We start from the raw sequence: 15,153 nt of genomic DNA on the forward strand, positions 1-15,153 counted from the left end.
TTATTTTTGCACAGATGATGTTCACTTGTGGAATACATCTAGTGGAAGTGGGTTTAATGTGTTATTTCCATATATTGGTGTGTGTTTATTTCGAACTTGAATGAGGAAAAGGAAAAGAAAAACAAAAAAACAGAAAAAACAAAACAAAACAAAAATAAAAACACATACTGTATATACATATTAACAAAAATATATGATAGTAAGCCAATTCAGATAGCTATAACTACATTTTTCTACTACAATTCATTCTTTTAAAACCAAATTCTGTCCGAAAAAGGTGTAGGAAGAAGTAAAAAACTTATCTAGTCCTACTCCTTATTCCATCTCAAAATGTCTCACTTAAATTCACACTGAAGTACTGTTCAGGTCATAGCCATTCATTTAGTTGGCCTCAAAATACAACGACAAAAATCAGACCAATGACAGCATAAAAAAATTTAATCAAAACAAAAAAACAAAAAGACATATCACTGGACACAGTAAGCATGATGTTATTCATTTCCCCCTTGTTGTTCCATTTTGTGTCTGTTTAAAATGTAAATTATAGATGTTTTTAAACCTGCCTATTGTTTTACATGATTTCAGTCATCACTGCAGCTGTTCCCATAATTTAACTCCTTTTGTTGAGACACAGTGAACCATTATGTTGGTTCTCACTGGTTGTATTGTGAACATGAACATTCCTCGGAGTTGATGTTTTGCCTTTGTCTCACTTGAAAAAACTTTTGAATGCTGTTTGGTAATTGCTGATTTTTTTTTACTGCATACATAATTTGGATAGTTTTGTAGTCAACCACATCCTTAAATTTGAATGTCGTAAGTTCGACGAAGAATCGGTTTGTTGGTTTTGTTTATGATTCTTCTTGCTCTTCTCTGTAGGATGAAGATCGGCTCTGTAGTTGTAATATATATATATATATATAAAATATATAATGTAACCTAAAATTAGATTGGGGTATAGGGTCTATTTATTTATTAATATCGGTTGATATTGAAAATTGGAAAATTTAGTGTCGAACACTATCAGTCTATCGGCAAAAAGTTATTATTGAACATCTCTATCACAATCTGCCTTGAGGGACTACAATACAATACAAATATAATAAATACTCTACCATTTATTTTTACAACTTAAAAAGTACTTACAGTTCAAGAAGATATAGTGTTTGCTCAGACTAACAAAACAAGGCCTGCATAATTAGGAGGACCATCACAGTAGACCAACAACAGAGAATCAACACAGCCCCTATACTGTATTTTTCATTAAGACCATAAATAAACCTAATACTGGGATGAGCAGAAGCTGGCATGCCTTTTCTTCACTTTCTTTATTTGTAGTTGTAATTTGTAGCTGCTTCACAGTAAGGCAATAAAGATGAGCATGGGTCAGGTTATTTCCTATTTCCTCTTGATAATGTTCATGGTTGAAAAGGTTGACTGACTCACGGGTGTATGTACTCATGAAGGACATCATAAGTGGTTTCAGGGGAGGAAATTCTGCTTCAAGTAGTCCAGAGGTCTCATTTATCAACGTCTGTACACAGATCTTTGCACAAATTGCACCTAGAAAGCTTGGAGATGTCGCTAATTGCAATTTTGCATTGACTCCAATTGTTTAGCGTGAAAGAGAATTCTAAATGCGGTAAGAAAATTCCGTTTTTGAGATACATTTCTGATATTTTCCAAACATCAACTACCATGACTCCAAAATGTTGTCATTTTCTAAAAAAAAAAATTACACTAAAAATGTATTTAGCAGGAATTTGCAAGTATATGTTTATGCATTTGACAGTCAAACATTTTGATGCACTGTATGCAAAATTTTATAAAAAGCCAAATTGAGCAAAAACATCTCAACATTGTGCAGGTATTTGTTAATAAAAGTGCCTAAGTGAAATTTTGCACTAGTGATTATGACCCATACTCCTATTTCTAATTTACTTTATTGAGAATAAATAGCAAGACTAATATCACGTATCATCTTTTTTGGTCCATATCGCCAAGCCTTATGCACCACTTATGTGCAGCGCTGCTTATTATCCTGCACGTGATTCAATCTGAGTACATTTCAGCAGTGGACACAACTTTGACAGAAAACAACACTGCAGCTGGGACTCACTCTTTCTCTGGCCTCCGACGATGCAGGGCTTGTTGGTGTCCACACAAGGCATCTCCACACAGTTTTCCAAGCGACCACTGAGACCACAGCTGCATACTTCGTAACAACCAGCTGGGCCTGTGCGAGTTGGTACTTGGATAGGAGCATCTTGTTGGACTAGAAATTCTGAGGCCTCACCCAGTTTACAGCCTGGGACACAAATGCACACGTTAGACTGTTGGATGGCAGCAGTGACCTGTGGTTTGGCGTTTTGACTGTGGACGTACCTGCACGCAGAGGTAGGGCTGACAGTTTAACTCATCTAGGCAGCCCTTCCTGTTAACCTGGCACAAGTGGTTGCTAGGACACGGGTTCGGGTTGCACGGATGGATGACCTCATCAACAATGTCGTTACCAAGGGAACTAGGTACTAGAATGGCGTATGTAGATGAAGATGGAAAAAAAAGTCAGATATGAAAGTCTATCTGCTATTTGTATATTTCTAAATGGAGATATTGCAAGTATGCTCTGGGGTTTCAAAATATAAGTCCAGTGAAAGAATATAGGAAGAAACCTGGAATATAGGAAAATATTTTTCACCCATAACATATTTATAGGGAGTTGAAGGATGTATGTCCAGCTGATTCTTTTCACTATGCTGTAAAATGTCACTTTCTTTACTTTCTGGCAAACTCTTTGGGATGATCAGGCAGATATTTGCATTATGGCTAATAAAAACACCTCAGATAGCACGCATACTTCTCGCCGATGTCGGCCTTAGATCGTGCGTCGGCATTCTACTCCTAATGCGTCATTTCGGTAAAATTGTAGAACTGAAAAATGTCACTTCCATGAAGCTGTTTTTGTGCTGGGGCTCTTTTAGCTATGCTGCTGAAAATACATTTATGATCATGAACTGTGTCTCTCTTTATTTTGTCCACACTTAAGAAGCTATTTAGTGGTAGTATATTGTTTTTGTTGTTGTTGTTTTTGTTGTGAATCGCCATATTTCGATCAGATTTAAGTAATACTCGACTATGGATATATTCATACTAATTGAATGATCTGTGCTAAATAAAGGTTAATATAAGCTGTAGAGAGGCCGCGCTGAGCATCTTTAATCCATCGTCCAAACATCAGCCAAACACCGATGTCTCTGTGACGTCTGCCCAATGAGCAAACGCGCTCCATAATACGTCTCGCCGATGCAACTTCATTCATTGTGCTGACGTCGGAGAGATGTATGTGTGCTGTCAGGGATGGTACAATGCTAAATACATGGTCATTGTTATTAAACTTTGCAGAAATCCCAGTTTTAACATAAAACTAATGGCTGTAGGTCATAGTGGAGCAAAAATGTCATTAGGTTACACATTAGTGACTGTTGAGGTGAGTTTTAGAATAGCAAACTTTGAAAAACAGTTGCACATTTGTTCCTATGAGCCTTCATCTTTAGCTGCAGTAGGAGGTGCAGCAGGTTTCTATTAGGAGTCCGGCTGAAACACATTTTGCATACTTTAGCTAGGAACATCCAGTGCTGGAATGATCCACTTAATGTGTGACGTTCTGTTTGAACTGTTTTTATAATGACAGCTTAATGAAAAAGTTGGTTTCTGCAGTGCTACATTAAAGTGCTGTGTCACGTAACATCTGTGAGAATCTGCCATCTAGTGGCCAAACATTTACCTTTCTAAACAGTGGGAATATACTGTATATGTTTGAATATAACCAGGGGTGTAAGTAACTTTTTTTGGTATGAAGCTGCTTGGTGCTCACTTAAAATAATAATAATAACAATAATAATAATAATAATAATAATAATAATAATAATAATAATAATAATAATAATAATAATAATAATAATAATAATACATTTCACAACGACCACAGGAAAACAGAATGGGAGGGATGAGTGATTAATGTGACATTTTACTTTAATTTAAACTGAAAATGAATATGAATAGTACAACATGCATGTTCTTTAAAACCCTCATAAAGCTGTCCAACATGAAGATTGAACACTAAATGAAATAGGTAGTTGTTTTATTTGTAAAAATCAACATCAAGCAAAGTGCTTAGATAATCAATACAAAAAATAAAAATGAAAATCCAAAATGTCCAGTTAAAGTCACTAATGGATAAACTGCTCTCATATGTCTGTGCAGGTTGTTTGTGAGAAGATTTTTTTTAAGTCTATAATCTGCTCATTTTCCTTTACTTTTCCACTATTAATCATTCCTGTGTTAGTGCACACATTGCTGTGTCTGTAGCCCATCTCCGGTCGTCTCCAAGACACAGACAAAGCTCCATGTGTGGCTGAAAAACTGAGAAAAATCAGCTCCTAATCAGGAGCAGACTCCTGTTTATCACTATAATCAATCCCAAAATCCTGTGGGAGTAGATGTGAGCATTCATTTCATATTTTGGTCGTGCATGCGCAGTCATCAGCATTCCACGTAAGTACAGTATTTCCACCCCTGATATATTTATATCTTAAAATGTAACTAAACACTATTCTTGGGGATGTCAATGCTCTTTAAAGAGTAACTAAACACAAGGTTTTGGCTGAAAATGTAAAAAATGCCATGATAATGGGCGAAACTCCTGGATGAGTTAAGACATGATAACTACTCAATATCTCTCTATTCACAGTTCTATCAATCCAACCTACTCACCACAGATTGCAGAGTCTACAGGTGCTAGTTTTTATAGGAGGGGCGGGGCCAACAACGGTGGTTTACAATATAAGTCCAAAAAGTCACAAACCACCATTCTTAGCCAATAGCTAAATTTGATTGCAATAGCCGGGTTTCAACCCATAGAGGGCAGTCACTCTTACATTTTTACAGCAAAATTCACTAAATTGTAATACTTTGCAGGGTTTTCACCAGCGCTGTTGAGCGTAGGGGCCCCTACGGTGTTATTTTGCTCCCCTGCGATGTGATGTCGCCCCCTACGCTGTGTTTCAACCAGTGTAGGGGGCTTTTCTGTTGTTTTTTTCATTTTTTAATCGGTACCGTCCCAATCTCTGTTGCACACTTGGACCTCCAAGTGTGTCCATGCTGTTTAAACTCACTAGGGCCGTGTTCAGTCGGGCTCAGACCGAGTCTTTTTTTTTAGGCCTGATTCAAGCTGTACTGTTTGCATCCTCCTTTTTGTAACCCATAATCACCGTCCAATATAAACAGTGAGCTTCATAATCTCAAAATGAATAAGTTGGGGGAAGGCCCATGTCCATAACAGTCCTAATAATACTGTGGGTCCCACATATTACCTAAAATAAATTGGAAAATCTTCGACTCAATCTTTTGAATAAAATGTTATTTCTTGACTATTCAGTGTCTTGAGTATTTATTAGTGGAGGACCTATACCAAGCATGAGTAACTCTTTAACTCCACTAATCATGACCCTTCACCAATTCAACAAATCACTTTTGGCCTTAAAGTAAGACAGTAACAAAGATTCCAAAAAAACTAAAAACAATCCCCCTACGCTGTGAAAAATTCCTGGTGAGAACCTTGCTTTGACTAAAATGTCAAAAATCAAGTTTAGTTACCCTTCAATGTAAAACAGCTGTAAATGCTGTCCAGAGAGACTCACTCAGATATCTACGAAGAGGGATGCATCGTTCAGGGTCATCTATAGGCGACAGCAGCTCACAGATCCTCTCTGGTGTTTGTCCTTCATGAAAGCGTTTCTTGTCCCCACACTGAGACAGGATGTCCACACAGTCTGACCTGGTGACAGATATGAGGAATCAAAAACCCAAACAGCTCAAAACCGCATCATCCAAAACAACATGTCTTTGCTAGACTCTTACCAGATATGAATTGATTCTATTACGTTATAGAAAGAGAAGGGTGCTTATAGAGCTGGCATGAAACGTACTCAGAGGCAATACACCAACTTTTAACAAGGGGTTTGCTGACTCTGAATATTAAATAGAATATTAAATCAAACAGAAGTTTATACAATAGGATGCACATTATATTCTTCAGTCAGCTATAACAAAGACTTAATGCGTAATGTTTAAAGGAAGGTGGTAGTCTGAAAGGATGAATGGATTGATGGGAACTCCACAAAAATAAACTTGGATCAAAACAATAATAATGCTAAAGACTAACTTGCAAATGACACTTCCTCTTGACTTGCTGTGGCAAGGTTTGATCTGCAAAGAACAAGCCACAGCCTTCCACATGTCTGGCAGACAACTCCTTATGTCAAGCACAGGGATGTTCATGAACGGCATCTTTATCGTCCCATTAGACCACAGCTTAATGTCATTCATGGCCCCTTGGTCGGCCTGTACGTTACAGCCACGAAAAAGCTCAGTCGGCCTGTGGACAAAGAGGCACAGAGCAAAGTAATGACTTATGGTCAAGAGATCCTTAATGAGGGTGCATGAGTTTTGTAACAAATCACAGCAGTCTAAGTTTATAATACAATTATAATTAAAACCCTATCAGTCATGCCACATAAAGTAAAGAAATACTCTACGATACTTTAAACTAGGACTTGATTCAACAAAAGAAATATGAACAAGTGCATAACCAAATGTGAAAAATGTCATGTGCTACAGCAAATAGGCAGTGAGCAGAACTGTGTGCAAATGAGCTTTTCAATCAATGTAAACATGTATGTTAAGTTATTTGAAAGCTGTAAATTGCCCCGAGAAGTGAATGAGTGTGTTAATGATTGTTTGTCCCTACGTGTTGACCCTGTGATAGGCTGGCGCCCTGTCAAGGGTAAACATTGCCTTGTGCCCAATTTGACCTTGGACAAGCACCACATCTGCAACCCTGGAAAGGAATAAACAAGTGTAGAAGATAAATTAAGTAATTAACATAACTCATTTTAAGCCCATTCATATCTCTATTTCTCTAAGTTGCTGGTACAGGTATACATTGCTTTCACAATTTGTTTAGTTACTCTCAGCTTAATGTCCCGATGTCACCATTGTTGAAATCTTGTGTTTTAAACACTATCTTATTCTATGAAAAATTTCATGCTGATATCCGGTAAAGATAGAAAAAAGTGCCAAACTATGCTCGATTCGTCCGTTATCTTGAATTAAACAAAGTAATTTTCACTCACGCCAAGTATCCCGTTTTGGGTTTCTGGGCGACTACACTCAAAAATGTTTACCTTTCATACTCGGATGCAAGTTAATCTGAGAATGAGTTGCAGAAAGACTTTTCACTTGTAGGATCCATATAGTCTATCATTATGAGTGATGAGAGATCAGTCAGCAAGCCGTCAATGTAACAAGTCAAGCTATCACAGAAAAAAATGATAGAGTTTTATTAAAGCTATATAGTTTTTTATTAAATCTATTAAAGGTTCCGGCTTCAGCTACTGGAGCCAGCTTCGGTCGCTCTAAACGGGGACTTAGGCCATCAGAAACATCATTTTGTCAGCCCACAGATTTCTTCACAACACCTGACTTTGACTATCGTTATAAATAGGCGTTGTGACGAATTTGGTGCCCCAAAAAATGTTGACTCTGTAAATAAGGAAACTCCATTCACAGAAGTCTTCTTACAATTAGCTGCTACACAGTATCGAGGCATCTTTGAGAGGAGTTGTAATGATGATGATGATGCTACCTAGCTTGGTAGGTGTCGTCAGTGTGTGCTATTACTGCGTTACAACCTATATTTGGTCATTTTCCCAAAAATCCAACCAAAAGTCATGGGTCAACCCGCCAGCCAGAACAAGAGCACCTCTACAGCCTTCTCTGCTGGCCTAAACATAATCAGAAAATAAATTTCATTTTAATATATTTTTTTCATAAATATGTATTAAATTATTCCTCATAGTCTTTTCTCTTCATTTCATAGCCTTCCTCTTGGTTGCGCTGCTTCCAGGACTGTATTTATCTTACAGCTTTCATCCAATCAAATCACAGATTTTTGTCACAAACTGTCGATTTGTGCGAAACTAGCCTCTATTCAGCTGCTCATTACGGAAGAAGCTAGAAACAAAATGATTTTTTTCTGATGAAAGTAGAGAGTCTAATCTTTCAGAATCTGGTTTCAGCTTTCAGATTGTCAGAGGACAAAAATCCTCTGTGGATCTTTAAAAATCAGTCAAAATGCTCTAAAACGGCCAGCACTGAGGGGGTTGAAATTTTGAAAATGGCTGGCACTGAATGAGTTAATTGTCGTAACCCTAATATCAGCTTTAATAGTGATTTGCTGGTGTGACTGTCAGGAAGGTTGAAAAAGTCGCTGGAGCCAGTGTTCATGACTGATTATTAGAGTCAGAGAGCCTGACCTGTTGTTGAAGTTGGTGCAGTAGGTGAGGTCCTTACAGCCAAGCTGGCAGGGCTCTCTGACATCAGCCAGACAGTTGATCAGCTCCGTCTCCACCGGGTTGTATTCACAAAGCTGGTCGAAGTCCTGCCACGTCTGACTGCCCCAGTTAGTGCTGATCTCCTGACACATGTCCCTGACACATCAAACCACAGTCAAATAACCTGCTCCAAAAAACCCAAAATACACCAAATGACTAATAAAACACAAAAGGACAACAAAGACAGACACAACAACCGCTTAAACAAACAAGATGACTATGAAAACACAAAAAACAACAACTCATTACAGAATAGCTCCAAAGACACACAAACTGTCAACAAAATGACACAAAATGACAGGAAAAAACAGAAAAAAACCAAAAATACAGAAAGTGACCCCAAAAATGCACAAATCGACAACATAAATGCAGAAAATGACACAAAATTACAAGAACATAAAAAATAATAAAAATACACATCACTCCAAAAACAAACAAAATGACTAAAAACAACAAAACCACAGACAATGCTTAGGTCAATAATTATTCTAATGCTGACATAAATGTTGATAATGTGGCCCTCAGTTAAGATACAATCACATGTTTACAACCACATATGAAGCTGTACCTGCAAAGTGAGGTGTTGGCCTTGGAGCAACAGTGCAGCTTGGCGCAGTCCATTTTGGCGATATGGGGGGTCTCCTCTTCAGGTGGGGAAGGAGGATGGGCACTTCCAAGGAAGCACTGCCACATGGGCTCCTGAGGGAGGGGCTGAGAGCCACACTCCTTAATCAGACCCTCCATGATCTCATGCTCTGTACTCATGGTGCGGAGAATTTGCTTGCACGCCACCTGGCAGTGAGTGGCTTCAGCCCGGTCACAGCAGTAAAGACCTAAATGTAAGACCCCATGATTAAATAAGGCTGGAAAGAATCTTAATAACATAAGGAGTGTAAAACATGATAAAGTAACAAAGTAAAAATACTTTGTGACTGTACTTTATTAGAATTCCTGTAAATTTGTACTTTACTACTTTGTCGTCAACTTCCTTACATTTTCTGAAGATAACATGCTTTCACTGCACTACAATTGCAATGTTTTGTTTTGTTAAGAACCCCCCTCCCTCCCCCCCATTGGAAGGGGACAACAGTCCAGTTGTTTGATTTGTGTCATAGTCTGCTTGTTTTATTTCGCAACAGTATATGTGATATGGGATAGGGCTGGGCAAAAAATCCATTTAATTGATTTATCAAATTTGTAGGTAAAAAATATTTTTATTTTGCAAATTCGAGTTAAAAAACAAAAACAAAACAAAAAAAAATGTATTGATTGATTTTTTATTTTTTTCCCCACCAGTTTTTTTTTTTTTTTTTTATGTTCCGTTTTTGTGGGTTAGTGTAGCGCTGTGTGAGCCCGCCCCCTTTTTATTTACATTTATTTACCCTTTGAATAGGCTATATGTGTGTTTTTTATTCGCACTATGCTGAGATGCTAAGGGAAGAGTTTATTATTTTTTTAATTGTATTGTTATACAGTATGTTATAAAATATGTAGAAAATGTAATATACTGTGAAGTTTCTGTTGCACTTTTACCTAAATTGTTGACTGACAAAGCCTCATTTACTTTTTTATTTTGGGATTATTCTATGCATTTTAACTCTTGAGGACAATAAAAAAAAAATCTGATGTCTGCAGTCATTTTTAATCAAAACTCGTATTTTTCTTAAAAAAAATCAAATATTTTTTCATTTCTTTCAGGCCCTAGTACGTGATATGTAAGTTTGCGTTTAGGAAAACAGTTTGAAATGATTTGAGCTTTGCAACATGGAGAGTTATATCACGCAGGAAGTAGCTGTTACATAAACACTGACAATACTTGACACTGAGGGCCTTTACGTGTGCGTGCAAATTGGACAGAAAAGTCTGTCTAATCCTAACCACACCATTGGTCGCAGGGAACTGAGAACTACTCCTCATTAAATGTTTTTTTTTTTTTTGTCTTTTAAACCATCCTCTGTAGCAATTCAGATAGCTGACATGATACTTACCTTCATTTCAAAATAGAGAATAGAAGAGAATAGAGTCATTTTTATTAATTTCCTGTTATGACAGCTCAATTAAAAACAGACAACAGAAGGCAACACACAGAAAATCCAAAACACACCTGAAAAATAGTACAATGAGGATAAAATAAACAATACAATAATAGAGGCTATATATAAACAGAAAAAAAAAAAAAAAAAAAAATATATATATATATATATATATATATATATAAAAATATATATATATATATATAAAGGTATGTATATATACAAAGAATAAAGGGTACAGATATGTACATATTTACAGGCGGGGGCAAAGAGAGATATTTAAAATCATGACAATGTTTGTCATTCAAAATGAAAGACATACAACTCACTGTCGATTGGGCTACGTATGGGATAGGACTTGGTGAAGTTGCTGACACAGCTGAGGAGCTGGGCACTGTGACTCTGGCAGTACTCCTTCACAGCGTTAATCTGAGACACTGTGGGGGTGGAGTCCGTCCTGAAAATGGCCTGACAGTACTCCCTGCAGGTGGTGTGGCGCCCTGCATAACTGCAGCAAGTGGAGCCCACTGGTAAAAACACACAATCCAGAGACACACGACATGGAGCGCGTTACGACTTTGATCAGGTAATTATGAAGCTATTCAAAATGAATGCTTTATTTTATTTAATGTAGCATGGTGTGTTCGACAACAACCGGAAGCATCATGGATTAAATTAAAATAACTTTCACTGAAGAAAAAAAAAAACAATTTGATTTTGAAGGACAAAACAATAGAGAAAATAGAAAATGTGAGATTAGGGTGTTGATTAGGGACTGTTTAAAACAACAAAAATAACTGATGAACAGTGGGCTGCATGGGCAGGATATAAGACATGAAGGCATCTGATTGGTTATTTGGTTAAGTATTGGAGCTGCTACAGATGTCTTTTCATTCCTTTTTCTAAACACATAATTTATTGACTATTCTGTGACAAAAAAAGTGTTTCTGAACAGGATTGAATAATGTACGTTTAACCTTACATCTTGCTAAGTGGAACATATGGCATATTGTAGTACGTGTCACTGTGTGAGGACAGAAAAAAAGAGAAGTGGGTTTTATTTATGTGGCTTGATGCAGAGATACTTACTTTCATTTTTGGTGATGCAGCTGTACAGTGAGTTCTATGATGGGAGGAAAGGGATGGAAATGAATAGAGCATGGCTGTGCGTTTAAAGCTAATATCCGGAGTTTCTGAGAGATCTATGTTTATGTGTGAGTTTTCCTCCTTCGTTCTATAGACGTGCGCACAGCCAATAGGCTTCAACTTCCTGTTTTTGAGACTGTCAATCTAAGTGAATGCGGAACTGTGCACGGAAACAAGGCCACGAACGGGTAAATATGATTTTGGCTCTTACCTGACCCATAGACCTATATCAATGTAACCCAATGTGACCTTGTTATGTTCTGCGATGCGCGTGCAGAAAAGTAGAGGCGTGGCTTCTGGTAGATTGCAGAGGCAGGGGGAGGAAGTGACACTGCTTAGGGCGGGACATCGAGAAGTCCTCTCAGAAACTCCAGATAGCAGCTTTAATCAATCTTGTAACATAGTATATTAGCAATATTCATATTACATTGACTTGTTTTATAAATGTGAAAAAATTATTTTCTAAATACTTCTCATCTAAAGGTATAAATATACTGTATAACCTTTTTTGGGATAGTTTTTCCCCCTAGGATTGATGTTGTAAAAGCTTGAATCCTTCTATAGGAGAAGGTTTATGGGTAGTATTTTGTTAAGTGAGATGACTTTGTTGTAATTTGCGCTATATATATAATGTTGAGTTGAGTTAAGTGGAATGTAGCACGATACAATGCGATAGACCAGGGGTCACCAACACGGTGCCCACGGGCACCAGGTAGCCCACATGGACCACTGGAGGTGTCCTCTGAACACCATTAGTCACCAGTGAACTCAAAAATGTATTTTTTTTGCCAGCCTTCAAACACAAAGATAAATACAGATGACAGATGTAGTTATTGTCTTAGTGGAGTTAAATCCTGCTGCACTTGATACGTTTTCTTTCAATATTACCAGTAAATAAACCATCTTTAAAAGTATATTTTCACTTCAAAATTGTGACAAATGGGTTCAAGTATCACATTTTGTTAAAGATGCTGCACATTTGGCGTACAGATTTTGATGTTTCAAAAAAGTTTTATAAAATCTTACATAATTGTTGAATTGTAGAAACATGTTTCCATGAGTTAAAAGTAGTTAGTGGCTATTAAAAGAGGAACATGATGATTTCCAATGAAATGTTTAAGAAGTGGTCATTTGAAAATGAAACAATTGCATAAATTAAGACGAATAAAGTGTTGCATGTTGAAAGTTAAAGGTATTGTGGACGATGTGTAACTTCCGGGTGGATCATCAAGACTATTTTTCTTCCTAATGGTCAATCATGTTTACGTAAGGCCGTCGTACGAGCTCGTGCTCGTGCTCGGTGCGCACCGGGTCCTTTAAAAATGGATTTTCACTTACCGGTGGCGAGTCTGACATAGTGGGAAAAGTGCAGATCTTCCCTTGGTAAGTATGCTTGTATGACTGATGTCCACCAACTTGTAAACAGAGCTGTGCACGAGGAAGACTGGGCTTGTGCACGCTCTCCCGCACACGTAGGCGTGTTGCGCATGCGCATTTTTTTCAAAAAGTGGAGAGGGAATTTCTTTTGTAAACATCGTCCATAATACCTTTAATTAATTCCTCTCTTTTTAAGTTATTTTTCCCTCTGATTACAGTAAAACCATGAAATCGTGGTATTTCAGTGTATATCCAACTGGTAGCCAATCAGATTAATCAGTATTTTTGAAGTAGCCTGCAGTTTCAGAAAGCTTGGCTCACCGTAACAATATGTTATTTTTGGAAAGGGAAAAAAACCCACAAAATGTGAAGTTGCAAAAATAACGACGCTACTTATATACTTACTCTGGGTAGGACCTTTTCAACTCACGTCTCACTATTTTAAGCTTTGACAGAATGGAAGAAGTGCACGCATCGTCTACGTCTTCACAGTTTAGCTCAGGGTCAGCCTTAGCATTAGCCTCTCCTAGCTTACATTGCTGGAGGAGGTTCGAGGCAGCATCTTTGTTCTTACCCTCAGATGACTGTGTTCTCTCTCAAGGTTTTACTGTGCTGACTCATTCTGACAGCAGAAAGGGGCTTGACGCCGCTTTCATATCGGTATTTGATTGGAGGGAGACAGAAGTGGGGTCGACAGAGCCGGTGCTCCACGGATTAGCAGCAGCCATGACAGTTATTACTGAGTGCAAAGTTTTTGTGTTTTATTTCGTAAAGTTTGTGAGTTACGATTGGAGTTTAAAAGAATATGGAAGTGTAAGAGTGGAGAGTGCAACATGACGCACTATTATAATCATAATCCATTCAAACTGAAACATGAATTATGATTCAGACCCATGTTTTCAGGACCTCATACAGTTCCCCAAAAATTGTTTTGAAATAATAGGGAACTGTAAGAGCAATCCCTGTATTATTCATATATATTTTTAAACTAATAGCACAGCATGATCATCAATGATGTTTTCACTAAAACAGGATTCTAAATTGCATAACTTTTAATGACAATTGTTTTGTAAATCATTCACTTTGGTAATTGCGCATGTGCTTACCTCTGTGACCTTTTTACATACTTTCGTTATGTCATTTTTAGAAGATGCCTGGAAGAAAACATGATCAACACACGGAGACAAGAAAACAATTTCATATTGAACATCATTTACAATCATCAAAATAGTCTGGAACAACTTGTGTTCATCTCACCTGTCGGCATTCCCTGCGACACTCTGAGGAGATAGCCAATTCACAGCAGCCAAGGCCAACCCAGCCGTCTGATTTTTTGGACACTCCTGGAATCAAATCAAACATTGGAGAGTTTAAAACAGGCCCATCTGTTTGAACTAATCCAGATTTTTACTGAAAGCTTGGTTTTCTCTGCCAATGCTTTGGTCTTGGAAGAACTGGCCTCAATCTTTAAAATCTGTGATGTGTCTTCATAGTGTATTCAGAGTTTCAAAGTATTCTGTGTAGCTACACTGGAAATGCTCCCTGAAAAATGAAAGAAATTCATTAATCCAATAGAGGCTGCTGATGAACAGTGAACATTGGAAAATTGGCCATAATTCATCATTCTTTTACGTTATCCAATTTCATTTCTTTCTTATCTTAGCATACTCGAGCACTTTACTTGTTTAAACTAGTGTTTCTCAAATGGGGGTACGTGTACCACTTGGGGTACGCAATGGCACTACAGGGGGTACTTGACAGAGAAAGTAAAATTAACAAATTAAAGCATTATGGGGTTTTATAATGTTTATTTTAGGTAAAAATAAAAATCACACTGACTATTACCAGTAACTCACATAACACGACAACAAAAATACACAAAATAAGAGAAAAATATAATAAATAATAAAAATAACAGACAAACAACAACAAAATACACAAAACAACACCAGGAACACACACACAAAGAGAGGCAAATACTATTACCAGCAACACACAAAATGACAACAAAGAGACACTAAATGAGAGAAAAACACAGAAGATCACAACAAAATACACAGGGAAACATACAAAACGACACAACGAAACACACACACACACACAAAACAAGAGAAAAATATATTGAATTACAACAAAATACACAA

The 15,153-nt window shown here is 37.3% G+C and overlaps 1 protein-coding gene across 2 annotated transcripts in view; it reads right to left on the minus strand.

The window, feature by feature from the left end:
• Window positions 1–15,153, minus strand: part of reck (reversion-inducing-cysteine-rich protein with kazal motifs) — a 56,189-nt gene that overhangs the window by 17,265 nt on the left and 23,771 nt on the right. Inside the window, exons 5-15 of one of the 2 annotated variants that reach the window (XM_028434698.1) lie at window positions 14,267–14,352; window positions 14,116–14,163; window positions 11,576–11,609; window positions 10,816–11,013; window positions 9,022–9,286; window positions 8,376–8,549; window positions 6,809–6,898; window positions 6,224–6,436; window positions 5,700–5,836; window positions 2,389–2,528; window positions 2,120–2,312 (exon numbers count right to left, since the gene is read on the minus strand). In XM_028434698.1, the coding sequence (XP_028290499.1) occupies window positions 2,120–2,312; window positions 2,389–2,528; window positions 5,700–5,836; window positions 6,224–6,436; window positions 6,809–6,898; window positions 8,376–8,549; window positions 9,022–9,286; window positions 10,816–11,013; window positions 11,576–11,609; window positions 14,116–14,163; window positions 14,267–14,352 (1,578 nt within the window). The remainder of the gene's footprint in view (window positions 1–2,119; window positions 2,313–2,388; window positions 2,529–5,699; window positions 5,837–6,223; window positions 6,437–6,808; window positions 6,899–8,375; window positions 8,550–9,021; window positions 9,287–10,815; window positions 11,014–11,575; window positions 11,610–14,115; window positions 14,164–14,266; window positions 14,353–15,153) is intronic. The other variant, XM_028434699.1, reaches the window with a different exon arrangement.

Source organism: Gouania willdenowi, chromosome 20 (assembly GCF_900634775.1).
Source record: "Gouania willdenowi chromosome 20, fGouWil2.1, whole genome shotgun sequence".
NCBI lineage: Eukaryota > Metazoa > Chordata > Actinopteri > Blenniiformes > Gobiesocidae > Gouania > Gouania willdenowi.